This window comes from Galeopterus variegatus, unplaced genomic scaffold, assembly GCF_000696425.1.
Source record: "Galeopterus variegatus unplaced genomic scaffold, G_variegatus-3.0.2 Scaffold142, whole genome shotgun sequence".
In the NCBI taxonomy this organism is placed as follows: domain Eukaryota; kingdom Metazoa; phylum Chordata; class Mammalia; order Dermoptera; family Cynocephalidae; genus Galeopterus; species Galeopterus variegatus.
Window position 1 is genome coordinate 574,170 of NW_007726253.1, and position 13,696 is coordinate 587,865.

The following is a 13,696-nucleotide window of genomic DNA, read 5'->3' on the forward strand; positions in this document are numbered from 1 at the left end:
GCACGCACGCGGCCGCGGCGTTCGCCGTTGCTGGGCAACGCCCGTGGCGTCACAGGGGCGGCTCCGGCGGACGTCCGCGCGTTCCGGGCACCCGGCCAGGGAGATCCCCGCGCTGGAGGCTGGCGCGCGTGGGCGGCCTCCGGGGAGCCCCGGAACCGGCTTTGCTCCGTGCCAGGAGCGTTCACGTGCGATAGCTTTCCTAGTCCTCACAGCCGCCGTTCAGAGAGGTTAAGCAACCTGCCCGAGGTCTCACAGCTAAGAAGGGGTGCTCGGGCTCCACTCCACCTCCGAGCTAGAGAGACCCAACGGGCGGAAGAGGGAGCGTACTCAAGGGTTGGAGACGTACGGAGAAAGGCGACAAGGACCTTGCTGTCTCCTTTATCGACATCCTGTATTGACCCAAGGGAAGGCTGCCCAGAGCCCACAGTCGCCTGCACAGAGTGAAGCTTCCTCTGATGCCATCCACGTTTTTAAAGATTTTGAAACAAAACCTTTAGGAGCCAAAGTCTTTTGGCTGGAGAGACCGTCTGGCCTATCCCTACAGGCTCAGCACAAGTCCTCCCAGCCAGAAGAGCGGCTCGGTGACGCCTCCTCTAGACGCCCCTTTGCACAGAAACTGTCGGCTAAATGCCAGGTACTGTGACAGATGCTGGGGAGACAGCCCTCCTGGAGCCCATAGTCTAGCAGGGGAGACTGACACTGGAAACAAAAGTACCACAAACAAAACCTTGTAAATGAAAGATTAGTCACAGTATAAAGAGCCAGTTCTATAGAACACCTAAAAGAGGAACCTCACTCAACCCAAGGGGTCATGACCTGCCTCCTGAGACTGAAGCTGACATATGATGGTTGAGGAGTTAACCAGATGGAGGGAGGGGAGGAGGACAAGGAAATCTGTCCAGGCTGTGCAAAGGCCGTGGCATGCTGAAGGAGCAGAAAGCAAGCCCGAGTTGCCAGAGCATGAGGATTTGAGTCTTTTTCCTATAGGAAATATCCACTGAGGATTTAAAGCAGGAGAGGGACATGATTTGATTAAATCAACCCACCCCATTCCTTGCGCCCTTGAGGGCAGGACATTCTGAACCCTTGAGGACAGGACTTCTGTCTGGCTCACCGTTTAGCACCAACTGAAGGTATTTGTCTGGCAAACAAAAACAAAACAGGTAATCTGGATAAAAATCTTCCCTTTCAAAGGAAAAGTCTGTACTAGACAATCTGAAGAAATGCATTTTATTTGTTTCAAGTCCACACAGAAAGGAGAGCTGGGCTACCCAGGTGGTGCTGGTTGGAACAAAGAGAAAACTGTGGCCTATAAGACATTAAAGAGTCTGCACACACGGGCCAAAAACCTTGCCCCATTCATAACACATGATCAACAGAGCTGTTTGGAGGAATGTTAGAGTGGCTGGGGAAGGCTGGTCCCTCCAGTGTGCAGGACATTCCCCTGATACCTTATTCATGCAGACAATTCACACAACAAAACCCATCCTTTGTAGAGGTCAGCCTTGGTCCAAGCCTGGGCCAATTACCCAGTCTCCTGAAATGCATGTCTCTGTAATCCTAGTCACAGGATAGCACTAATCCCTCTCCTTGCCAGGGGAATGTGAGACTGGTGCCTCCCACCAGAGACCAGGGCTTTGTCCAGGAAGGGGATGGTTCCAGCAGATGGCTGTAAAATGGACCCCAGCTTCCCATTCACGTTCAGTGTAAAATCAGTGTTGTGTTTGCAGTGAAAAGAGTCCCCAAAGGACAGCTTCTCGCTATCCCTTACAATCAGACATCTCACTTGCAAGAAAGTGACAAGATCGTTAGGCCAGATCACGTGCTGAGTTGGGGCTGGAAGCTGGGAACAGCAGGCCTGAGCCTGGGGTAGGCTGCTTGTCAATCTCCGACTGTGCCTCCCTTCTTCCTATTGTTGAGGCTGCCCTCCTCTTTCCAGGAGTCAGAAATCTGTTACTTTTGGGCCGGCCCGTGGCTCACTCGGGAGAGTGCGGTGCTGATGGCACCAAGGCCCCGGGTTCGGATCCCATATAGGGATGGCTGGTTTGCTCACTGGCTGAGCGTGGTGCTGACAACACCAAGTCAAGGGTTAAGATCCCCTTACCGGTCATCTTTTTAAAAAAAAAGAAAGAAAGAAAAGAAATCTGTTACTTTCAAGGCACTGAACAGTTGCATCCCACTCCCAGATGGAGGAGAGGGCAGCCCCAGACTCACGACTAGGTCCCTGCCTCAGAAACATTAGTTCATCCAAAATGAACTTGTTCCATAACTCGATTCAGTAGATGCATATTTGTCCATCAAGTTTACTTACAAAGGGGATACTTGGGTTTGTCAGCAGGGCCATTGCTTTAGACTAGAATCGTTTCCCTGGATCTCCCACTGCCCACTGAGGCCAAGCTCCCACTGGCTGGGCCCCCACGAGTTCTACCTTGCATGGCTGTGCTCTGACTCCATCCCCAACGGGGCTGGCTTGGCAAGATGTGGTAGCCCCTGACGACCATGGTCAGTGCCAAGTTATGGGAAATGCCAGCATCAGGCAGCTTCCCAAAATGGCCACCAAACTGACCGCGGTCTGCAGGGTGAGTTGGGCAGGGCTCTGGTCATCTCTCTAAGCCTGTGGTTCACTCCTGGCCCCTCCCAGTAGAATGGCTAAAAGAACTGAGCACTGGGGTGTGGGGGACAGGATGACACGGGGGCATCCCTTCTGAGAAAGCAGGGATCACAACCCTGTGGTTCTAGGCGGAGACTACCCAGCCTTCCCAGGCAATACACTGGGATTCTTTGCCCCACCTGCTGGGTCCACGTCCCTTCCTGCACACTGGTATCCACCCTTGCGTGGGCTTTGGCTGGCACGACTCTTAGTCCATCTGCCCTTTCTGTACCTTCCTAAGCTCCCACTCCCCAGAACTCAAGGGAAGACTCCTTCACCTCAGATGCATGAGAAACAGGCCACATCCTGTCAGTCAACCTGGGTGTAGCTGGGCCCAGTCTCCCAGCCGACAAGCGCCAGTCACCTCTGCTTTCTCACAGAGAGGGGGGCACACCCCCTATCTTGGCCCAAAGTGAGCACTCACTCCTGCCTCCCCAAACTGGTTTCCTCTGTCAGGAGCTCTCTGGAGACTCCCAGCTAGGGCCCCAAGGCCTGGCTTCCTTAGGAGAGGGCTGCACCTCCATCATGAACAAACCTCCCCAACCACCTCGGAAAGCTCCCATCCTGGGAATGAAGTGGAAGCCTGGAAATGACAAGCAACCAAAGTCACCCAGCAAGTTACTGGAAGCCTGAATCTTTGCCTGCCCCTCCTGGAATCTCAGTGGCCTACATGTCCTGTGAGAAGCCACTGGCAATCTCCAATCTCAGGGCTCCCCTCCCACAGACAGTGAAGCAATGGAAGACTGGTCCAAGGGCAGTGACTGGATGGAACTGGTGACCAGCAGGGTGTATGAAGGGCAGAGCAGCCGCTGAGGCCCAGGAGCCAGGACAAGACCAGGCCTGTGGGTGTGGGGCCTGGCCTCCTAGCCCAGGCCTTGAAGTTCTGCTTCTGACTTGGCATGGCTGAGGGGCCGCAGAGTCCGGGGCAGCCTGCCTTCGGGCCCACGGTCTTGCTCCTCGTAGGCAGGGTTCAAGCGGCCCATGTCGAGGGGGCAGAAGAGGCTGCGCTCGGTGCCAGCATGGTTCTCTACCAGGGCCTCCAGGCTGGGGAACTCTGCCGGCAGGTGCTAGGGGAGGCAGAGGCTTCAGCTCCAGTCCCCATCCCCCTGGCACATGCCAGACACCAGACACCCCTTTCCACAGCAGTCTGTCCATTTTAGAGAGCAGGAAATAGAGTTCAGAGAGGTCACGTGCTGTTACACAGAGCTGATGACCATTTCCTCTCTCTGTCTTCCCAGCCTGGGCAGGACTGAGGCGTTCAGCTCAGGAGTAAGGGCGCACATGTGAAAAGCCTCACCACCCCATCCCAGTCCCTGGAAACTCATGGGCAGGACAAGACTCCAGACCATACACTCAGAGGCTGTGTGAGCTCAGGCCAGCCCCTGCCCTCTCTGGGTTAAATTTCCTCCTCTGCTAGGGGTGGGAAAGCAAGGCTTTTAAAAGCTAGGATCCCTGTAGAAATGTGAGGTGTGACCACCCCAAGACTCTACTACAGGTACCCTCTGAAAGCCCTCTCTGGAAAGGGGGACCCTTGGTCACCAGGAACCTTGTCCTTCTAGAGCCTTTAGGCCAGGGTGCAGCCAGCAGAGAAAAGCAGAGGCGAGGCCAACAGGGCCAACGAGCAAGGAGTGGGGCAGTGGAGGAGGGATTGAGAGTAGGACAAGGGGCGGGGCCAGGGACAATGAGGGACCGAGATGAGGGTGAGGCCAGCTCAGGACTTCGGAAAGGGACAGGGCCGGCGGCGGGGCGGGGCCAGGGACTCAGGCCGTGGGCACTCACCTCCAGGCAGTAGCGGCCCAGGTGGGTCCGGAAGACCTGGTGGGGCACCACGCCGCAGGGCGTCCGCACTGACAGGCACCACTGGCCGCTGGCGCCCGGCTCGGGCCACAGCAGGAAGGCCCCGAGCACATCTCTCCGCAGCAGGGTGAGGGCACAGGGCCTAGGGGCACAAAAGGGACAGGCTGAAGGCAGGACCCCTAGTCTGGACCCTCCTCAGGTTGCTTTGGATTTACGGTCCAGCCTGAGGATTAAATGCCCTTAAAAACACAGTGCCTGGCCTGGAGTAGCCGCTCAAAGGAAGCTTTCAGAAGCTTAAAAGGTTTCCAAGGGGTCCTTAATTGCTAACAGTTTTAAGACCCCGTCAGGAGAGAGGTTTAAAGAGCTGTTAGGGAGCTCTAGCCCTGTGCCAGGCCAGGTGCTGAGGGCTTTACCTGAATGACCCCACTGATCACCTCCACGGCCTGGGATGAAGATCTTTTCATTATCCCCATTTTACATTTGAGAAAACTGAGGCCCAGGGTGGTGAAGGCCCAGGCCTGAGGTCACCGAGGCTGGGAGTGGTCTGCCCACACACAGGAGTGTGCTCATGTCAGGGCCCTGGGGAAGCCCAAAGCCCATTTCCCTGCCCGCCCCAAGGGACTGGGCATCGGGCCAGGCCCCTCCTACCTGGAGATGCCAGCAAAGGCCCAGATGTTCTCCGTCAGGCTGCCCTCACTCTCCACCAGGCACAAGGGGCCACCAGGGCCCCAAGGCCAGGCCTCCCATGCCGCGGGAACTATGGAGACCATCCAGGAGTCAGAGGAGTGGCTAAACCTGCCCATGCCCAGCCAGCCCTGCTGCCACAGGCCCCATCAACCCCAGGTTTGTCTCCTTACCAAGCTTCCCCTCCTCGCCCAATAGGCCCACACCCAGACCCCAACAGACACATTTGCACAGCACCCCCAGTCACAGCCAGCCACTCACCAGTGAAAGTCCACACAAAGCTATGTGGTCACCTATGCAAGCCCTCAGGCACACACCTGGATGCACTCATGCCCACAGACACAGATGCATACACACTCATGCCCAGGCACCTACTCGGAGCAGTTGCCACAGCCCTGCAGGAACATACACTCATGCCCACCCTCTCTGACTGCACAGGTACACACAGGCATGTGCCCCAGGTGCACACAGGCAGTCATGCTCCTACAACTCACAGGCCTCCCGAGCCAACAGCTGCAGCTGAGTCTCATAGGTGCAGCCTCGGTAGGCCCCCGAACGGATCACCTTGCTGCGAATGGCCTTCTTGCGCACCAGTGTGGGCGAGCAGTAGGGATTGCCCAGGCGAGCACCACGGGCGCCCCCACGGCCTTCCAACTCTGGCAACTCCTTCTAGGGTACCAAGAAGGGCCCATGGGCAGGCAGATTCAGTCCCAGCCTTGTCAGGCCAGGCGAAGTCCCCCTCCCAATGAAGTCCACTGCCCCACCATGACCCCCAAACCCTTGCCCAATTCCCTTGTCTGCTGCCCATTCTCTGCCTGGGATGCTGCATACCCCACTGCCCATTGGCCCCTCTGCTCGCAGCCGCCGGAAGGAGACCAGTGCATGGACATTCTGAGAGAGCTGATCACGGCCGAAGGGCTCCCACACCAGGCCAGAGGGGCCCCCGGGACTGGACAGTGGCTTCGGGGGCATGTCCCCTCCAGGCCCTGGGCAGGGCTCAGGCTGTGCCCTCTCCTCAGGGTGCTGCAAGAGGTAAGCGAGCTGGAAGGAGCGACAAAGTAGCAGGTGCAGGATCTGGACCTAGAATAGGGGAGGGGGGTGGGCTCAGTTGGCAGAGATCTCCTGGGGAGCTTCTTAGGCACCAACCCACATACCATGGGTACATGCAGCCCCTTGGCTTGGGATGCTCTTGCCCACTCTCCCTGGGAAAAGTCCTACTTATCCTTCAAAACCTCACCACCATGCAGCCTCCCTTACCAGCTTCCTTTATTCATTTGACAAATACTGAGCACCTACTTTGTGCTTGGCATCATGCTGGGAGCAGAGACTATAACCATGCACCAAATGCTCTCCTACCCCTAAGCTTAGCACCCTCACCCTGTGCATTGTGTCTGCACCCTCTTAGAGTGGCTAAGAGCCCAAGCCCTGGAGTCAGAACCTGAATTCCAATCCTGGCTCCGTCACTTAGGAGCTGCTGTGTGACCTTGGGCAGAGCCTGACACCTCTCTCAGTCTCCTCATCCCCATCTCCTTGTGCTCCTTTGAGGAGTTAATGAAGTAGAGCACAGAAAACTCCCAGCGCAGGCCCAGCACATTCTACCCACCACACACACCATCCCGACCCAAAATGTTGGAACCAGGAGCTTCAGAAGATCAAGAGCCATGTCTCAGCCACTGATCACCCCAATATCCAGCATGGGGCTTGACATATGGGGGTGACAGCAAACTCCTGCTGGACGGAACCATACCCAGTTTCTGCTTGTCAAACGATTGGCTGCCAAGGCCCTGTCATTTACGATGATCATACTGGCTTTGACCTCCCAGATGCACCTGCCCACCCCCTCGCCACCACCCAACTGCACAGGGCCAACCAGTGGAACAGCTCACGACCTGGACCCAGCCTCTACTCTCAAAGTACTCAAGTGTCTTAATTAAGGATAGACTGATGATAGAGTGTGGTTTGTGTCACAGGACCCCAGAGGGAGGGGCAGTCCAGAGGAGTCAAGGCAGGCTTCACAGATACGTGGGCTGAACCTTGAAGGGCCAGTCGGAATGTGCCAGGATGAGAAGGGGAGGGGCAATCCAGGCAGAGCAAAGGCCAGGCAGTGGGACCTCCGATCCCTAAGTACGTGGCCAGGTTCCCCCCTCCAGACCCTGGGGATGCTGAGGCCACTGACTTGCTTTGTGGAGCCTTCGGTGGGCAGAGCCCCACAGGCAGCTGATGCGGTGAGGGGCACATGCCCAGAGGGGGCTCGGGCCAGCCTGGCTAAGCCCTCAAGGCCTCTGTCCCTGCTGCCCAGCACACACAACCCCCAGCTTCAATGGTGGTCCCCTGCCTTGGGCCCCAGATACCTCTCCAGGCTGGCTGCCCACAAAGAGGTGGCAGAAGAGCTTGCTGGCTGGACTCCGTGGGTTTCGGGCGATGAAGGCAAACTGGCAGTAGGCTGGGCACCAGGTGGAGTAGAGGACGCGCCTCAGGGCGTGAGCCATTAGGAGCATCTGTGGAGGCAGCGGGCATGATGGTCTTCGGTGGAGCCAGCCTGGTGCGTACCAGCCCGCAGGCCCCACACCCCTGCTGATAGGCTTCCCAGGCCCGCCCCCCAGCCTGCGTGCCCAGCTCAGGGCCACCCAGCTCCTGGGGTGAAGAGCTCCTCCCTTCTTCCAGGCCTGTCCAATCCTGAACCCTCATCCTTCCCATGGCCACTGGGCTTGGGATCCCCAGTGCCCACCTGCTGTCAACCTGGGGGTTGGGAATCATCACCCCCATGTTATGGAACTGAGGGGCCGAGCATTCCCAGCCTGCTGGGGTCTCAGAGAAAGGCGGTGGCAGCAGATGCTGAGATTACATGCCTGGTCTCCGGAATGAGATGACCAGGATTGGAATCCTGGCTCTGCCCGTCACTGTCCAAGTGACTTGTGTGGGTGAGTACAGTCCTCTGAGCCCCTGTTGTGACAGGTGTCAAGTGGAGAGAATACTAGCACCTCTCTGATAGGGCTGTTGGTGTGGGTCAGTGAGACTGCATGCAAGTGGCACAGGGCCTGACCCAGGGCCCTGCCATGCCCAGCTCTGGGACGCCATGTGCACTGTGGTCTTAGGTGAGTGGTGCCCGCACTTGGGGTACACAGTCTGGCATGCACTTGGCGCTCAGCCAACGCTGGCTTGCAGCAGGAGGAGGATGAGGAACAGCAGGAGGAGGATGGGCATCCAGGCAGGAGCTCCCAACCGGGCGCCCAAGTCTGCCCCCCAACAGCCATGAGAGGCTGTCCATAGCCCACTGGCCAAAGCTGGGGAGGGGACCTTCAAAAATGTCACAGGGCTGGATGTTCCTGATGCTCAGGCCAGGAGGTGGCCTGCAGAGAAGAGATGGGAGAGCCTTGGAGCAAGAAAGTCCAAAAGCCCAGAGCAGACTGGCACGCCAGGGAGGCTCCAAGGAAACGCTGGAGCTGAGGGAGGGGACACCTGTCCCTGTCCAGGTCTCACCTGCACCCACACAGGCTCCTACCTCACCCTCCGCGCTGTAGATCTTCAGACCCTGAAGGCTGAATTTCAGGATGACGGCCCGGCGTCGGGGACAGTCCTGGGTGGAAGAGGGTTGGTGGGGACAGGCATTATCTCCCAGGCCTGGCCCTGCCCAGCCCAGCCTCAGAACTATCACCAAGGGCTGGTCAGCCAACCTCACTGCCCCTGCCAGGGTCTGAGTCCCGGCCAGTGCCCCCAGGAGCTGGGAAAGCATCAATGGCTCCGGGAAAATGCCCCCAGCCAGGGCCACAGCTGGCAACGTTACAACCGTCCCTCACATCTCCCATCTGTAGCTTCCAGCTGTGGGGCACAGGCACAGATGGCCCAGAGAAAAGCATAAGTGACAGGGCTCCCAGAGCCTGGGCGTGGGCCCTGATCAGACCACCTCTCCGAGTACCTTTGGTCCTGCCCCTCCCTGGGCCTCACTTGCCCTTTCTCTGATTGGGAGGGGAGTGTATCTGGTTTGAGGGGTCATTCGGAGGCTGTGATCCCCACCAGGGATGTGCCCTCCCCAGCCCCCAGCCCACCCACCTTCAGTGCCCACAGCTGTTGCTGCACCAGCCACACGCTCTCCTGTGTGCCCAGGTTGTCCACGGGGAAGGAGCCCACGTACTACTTGGCAGGGGGTGGGAGGGAATGAGGAAGGGTAGTCAGGCCCATGGCTCCTGACCCCCATCCTCCAAATTCTCCCCAAACACACACTCTGCTCTGCCAGGCGAGCTGTGGACAGCGACACAGCATGGTACTTAGAGGCCAGGCCTTGCTACTTTCCAGCAGGTGGCCCTGGTTAAGCCACTCAAGGCCTCTGAGGTCCCATCTCCTCATGTGTGCACACACTCACCCCCAAGCCCGGGTCAGGGAAGGAAGAAATGGAAATAGGTCCTTGACCCACTGCTCCTCCCACCCCCAGGGCCTGCCACCCAATGACCATCCACCAGAGCACACCCGGATGGGGCAGCCCCACCCACCTGGGCAAACTTGGTGATGCACCTGGGCCGATAAGGGGCAGGCCCGCAGTCGGAGGCCCTCCGGCCCCTTGCCCCAGCCTTCTGCATGGCCCCCAGGGTGCCCGGCTGCGAGCTCCACAGGAGAGAAGCTGCAAAGGGCAGTGGGAGAAGGTTGGTCCCCAGGCAGGCAAGCCGCGATGCTCTCCCATCAGAAGCTGGCGAGTTCGTTTGTTCATTCTCTCGTTCATTCATTTGACAAATCTTTACTGAGCACCTGCTATGTGCCCCACAATGTCCTGGGCACTGGGGACATAGCCCTGAAATAAATGATGAAACCTCTGCCAGCCCTCATGAAGCCGACATTCTCACTGGGGAGAAAGATATTAAACTAAATAATAAGACATGTTCTATGCTGGACAGTGTTGCAGGGAAGAGGATCTGAAGCATCAGGCTGGGAGGTGATTGTAGCTAGGGAGCCCTTCCTGAGGACGTGAGGTCTGGGTAAAGATCTGACAGGTGTGGCACTTCATGCCCTGGTCACTTGTTCATTCACTCAGCAATCACTGAGCACCACGGTGCTCCAGGCTGGGTTGCAGAGCAGAATCTGACATGAGCCCTGCCCCCAGGGGGTGGAAGCAGGGGTCTGGGACTGGTAACCAACTTGTACAAAGTGCCGGGGGAAGGGAGGGAAGCCTAGGAAGGTACCACCAAAAAGGAGGGTTATGAAAACTGCAAGAACAGAGTCTGCAGAGGCACAAAGGAAGGAAAGCAGCTGGGGCCATAGATCTTACCAGAGCAGCAGTCCAGATCCAGTTTGGGATCAGCCTTAAATGCCAGCCTAGGGAATTTGGGCTTTGTTCTATGGGTAGTGGGGAGCCATAGCAGGTTCTAGGGCAGGAGTTCTGTAGTCTACAAGGGTGGCCACAAGCGGATGGCCAGAGCTCACGAGGTTGCGGACCTGCTTGACAGGCGCCTGGCTCATTCGACCCAGCATGACTCCAGTCCCTTCCCCAATCTCCCAGCCACTTGACTATCATGAAGATCAGAACCCAACCAGACAGTGCCCTGGTGCTGAGTCAGGGTGTAGAGAAGGTGGACAACTGGCCCAGGGAGTTGAGGAGCATCGCCCCCAGCCCAGTCCAGGTTCTGGTCTTCCCCGGGACACCTTTCCCAGATCCACTAGTGAGGAGAGGATTAAACTTCCCTTACTAGACTGTCCTCAAGGACAGGGATTCCCCCTTAAGAGCCCAGGACCACAGCTGGTGCTCAATGAATGTGGAATAAATGCATCAGTGGACCAATTACAGGAAAGAATGGCTGGATGCCTCTGCCGAGGTCTCCAAGGACTCAGCTCCTTTTCCTGGGGCCAACTTAGTCACCCACCTCCATCCCCCATTCTGGTGGGCTCTCTCTCTCTCACCAGCCTACTTGTAATCACTGACTTGGGATCAAAGAGACCAAATCAAATCCCCTGTGACTTTGGGCAAGCTGCCTCACCTCTCTGAGCTCACATGTCCTCATCTGCAAACCTGGGATCATGTGAGGAGTCACCAAGAACTGAATGGAGGAGCAGGTACCCAGGACAATGCCAGCCAAGCTTGCAGCCGATGCTCAATAAATACAGTCTCACAGGGACAGGGGACCCCAAAACCTGCTGTTCAGGAGAGAGCTTTAGAGGACAGCAGGATCTGCCTTACTGGGGTCCCCTCCTATACGGAGGGGACTCCTGCTTCTCTGGGCTGTCACACCCTCCACTTTTTGACCCTGATCATTTTTCACACCATGTCCTTTACCTATTGTACAGCTTATGTTTTTGTTTTTTTTTCCTTTTTGTCTTTTTTCGTGACCGGTAACGGGATTGCAACCCTCGGTGTCGCGTCCGCACCGTGCTCAACCAGTGAGCAGACCGGTCTCTATATGGGATCCGAACCCTCGGCGGGAGCGCCGCCGTGCTCCCAAGCGCCACACTCTACCAGTGCGCCACCAGGCCAGCCCCAGCTTATGTTTAAATAAAGAAAACTTAGATGTTCAGCTGGCACAAAAGCTACTTGAGCCTGTTCAAGGTAAGGAGATGGGGACTTCCAGTGAAACCACCTTTTAACTTCACAATCACATCATGCGGCTGGGACTGCCCTTGGTTGGGGAGAGAGGAGGCAAAGACCAAAGACCAAATGGGTGCAGAAGGGAGAGAGCAAAACAGAGGACGAACAGGCAGCCATGGGCAGAAGTGGGAGGACCGGGCTGGGAAGAAAGACCCCAGCAAAGCGATAACGGAGAGCTGGGAGGAGGGAGCGAGCAAGAGGCAGCTCACATCCTGCTGGTGCTGACACAGCCCCTCAGGCGCTAAGCATGTCAGATGGAAGGCAGCCACATGGGTTATCACACACGCATGCACATGCGGAGACAGCTGTGTCTGCGGCTGCCAACAGCCTCCTCCTCCAGATCCCAGGCTGCAGCTTTTGGTCTCCCCAGTGTTCTGGCTGTGGGGGTGGGGAGCCAGGCCACAGGCCTTCTTAAGGGCCCCAGCCCGCCCACCATCCCCCATCCCCGTGGTCCTTAGCCTCCCTGGAAACTGAACTTTCTCCCTTCCCCAGCCTCCCTCCCAGAACTGAGGGGCACAGGGCATTTCAGCCCCAGGACTGGAGTGGGGGTTCCCAGGGGACCAGAGGGTTCACCTTAACCCTAGAAACAGACCTGCTAACCATTCCAGACACAAACACCCCCTTATCTCCTTGGACCAGATCTGTTTAGCGAGGTTTTGCACAGGAGCCTGGCTGGGCCAGCGGGCCAGCATCTTCCTAACAGGACACGTTGGGAATGAGGCTGAGCCTCTCCTCTTGCTCCTCTAAGGTTTTCCAGGTGTCCTTGCTTAGACACAGGGGACTGGACAGGTTGACCTGCTTCGCAGGCCAAGCATGGAGGCCCTCTGCTCCACTGCACCATAGTCGAGCTATGCTATAGGGAGGGCCCACCTCAGCGCCCTGGGAGACCACCCAGCCTGCAGACCCTGCTCTCAGCAAATGGAGGCTCAGGGAGGCAAAGTCACTTGCCCAAGATCACACAGCATAAGTGCAGGGAGCTAGAAAGCAAACAGGTCTCTGGGGCTCTTCCCCTGGCCATGGCATTGCCCTTCTGCTCAGACTCCCCTCCCCCAAGTAAGCGGGGTGTCCACCCTTGGAGTTTGGTGGATCCCGGCTTGTCCAGGGGTAGGGTAGGGGAAGCCAGGAAGCAGGCGCTGGGGCTAATCTGACCAACAAAACAGCTGCTCTCTCTCTCAGTTGGCGTCGCGCACCAGATGGTCTGGGGCCGCCAGAGCCACTCCAGTCGACAGCCCCACCACTGCCCCAACCCACCCCCACCTGCCCTAGGTCACAGGGTCGGGGGAGACTGAAGGCCAAGCAGCCAGGGGTCAAGAACGTGGCTTGTGGGGGCCCAGGTTGGCTGGTGTGACCTTGGGCAGGTCGGCCTCTAGTTCCTCACCTGTAAAGTGGGGATCATTACAGTCCATCTGAACTACTTCTGCGCATCCGCTAAGTGCCAGGCACTGCCGCAAGTGGACCAAAGTCCCAGCCGTCGCCGAGCGTCCGAGCTGGGGTGGGAGGACGTGGTACAGGAAGCCAACAACGTTCCAGGCGGGGTTGAGTGATTTGGGGAAAAACAGAGTACGCGAGGGGGATGCGGGACGCGCGCCTGCCGGGGACGCCACTTACCAGGGCGCGGGCCAGGGCGGCCTCTCAAAGCGGACGACGTTCGAGCGCGAGGTGCTGTGCTCGGGACGAAGCGGGGCCGCAGCCACGGAGGGGACCAGCGCCTGGGCGGTGCGCAGCGCTCCCCACGAGGGCTATCGATCCTGCTACTGCTGTCACCGGCGGGGAGCGCGGCCGGGGCTCTCGGCGGACAGGACGCCGGTGGAGGGGACGGGAGACTGACGACTGTGACGGTGACGGAGGGAGGAGACGGGACGCGCCTCGCTCTCCGGGACCCTCCCCGCGCCTCTGCGCTGCTCACGGAGCCTCCGCCCCTGCCCGGCTCCCCCGCGCTCACTCACCGCGGCCGCCGCGTCTCGAGTCCCGGCCCGCGTCCCCCGCGCAGCCTCCCG

The 13,696-nt window shown here is 58.2% G+C and overlaps 1 protein-coding gene across 2 annotated transcripts in view; it reads right to left on the bottom strand.

Annotated features, from left to right (window-relative positions):
* Window positions 1-3,247: 3,247 nt before the first annotated feature.
* SH2D5 (SH2 domain containing 5) overlaps window positions 3,248-13,696 on the bottom strand; it is a 10,667-nt gene continuing 218 nt past the window's right edge. Inside the window, exons 1-10 of one of the 2 annotated variants that reach the window (XM_008590652.1) lie at window positions 13,078-13,152; window positions 9,619-9,746; window positions 9,182-9,262; window positions 8,634-8,708; window positions 7,483-7,629; window positions 5,963-6,211; window positions 5,626-5,800; window positions 5,096-5,204; window positions 4,430-4,589; window positions 3,514-3,717 (exon numbers count right to left, since the gene is read on the bottom strand). In XM_008590652.1, coding sequence (XP_008588874.1) covers window positions 3,514-3,717; window positions 4,430-4,589; window positions 5,096-5,204; window positions 5,626-5,800; window positions 5,963-6,211; window positions 7,483-7,629; window positions 8,634-8,708; window positions 9,182-9,262; window positions 9,619-9,746; window positions 13,078-13,105 — 1,356 coding nt within the window. In that variant the 5' untranslated portion in view covers window positions 13,106-13,152. Of the gene's footprint in view, window positions 3,718-4,429; window positions 4,590-5,095; window positions 5,205-5,625; window positions 5,801-5,962; window positions 6,212-7,482; window positions 7,630-8,633; window positions 8,709-9,181; window positions 9,263-9,618; window positions 9,747-13,077; window positions 13,153-13,696 lie in introns of those variants that run through there. The other variant, XM_008590657.1, reaches the window with a different exon arrangement.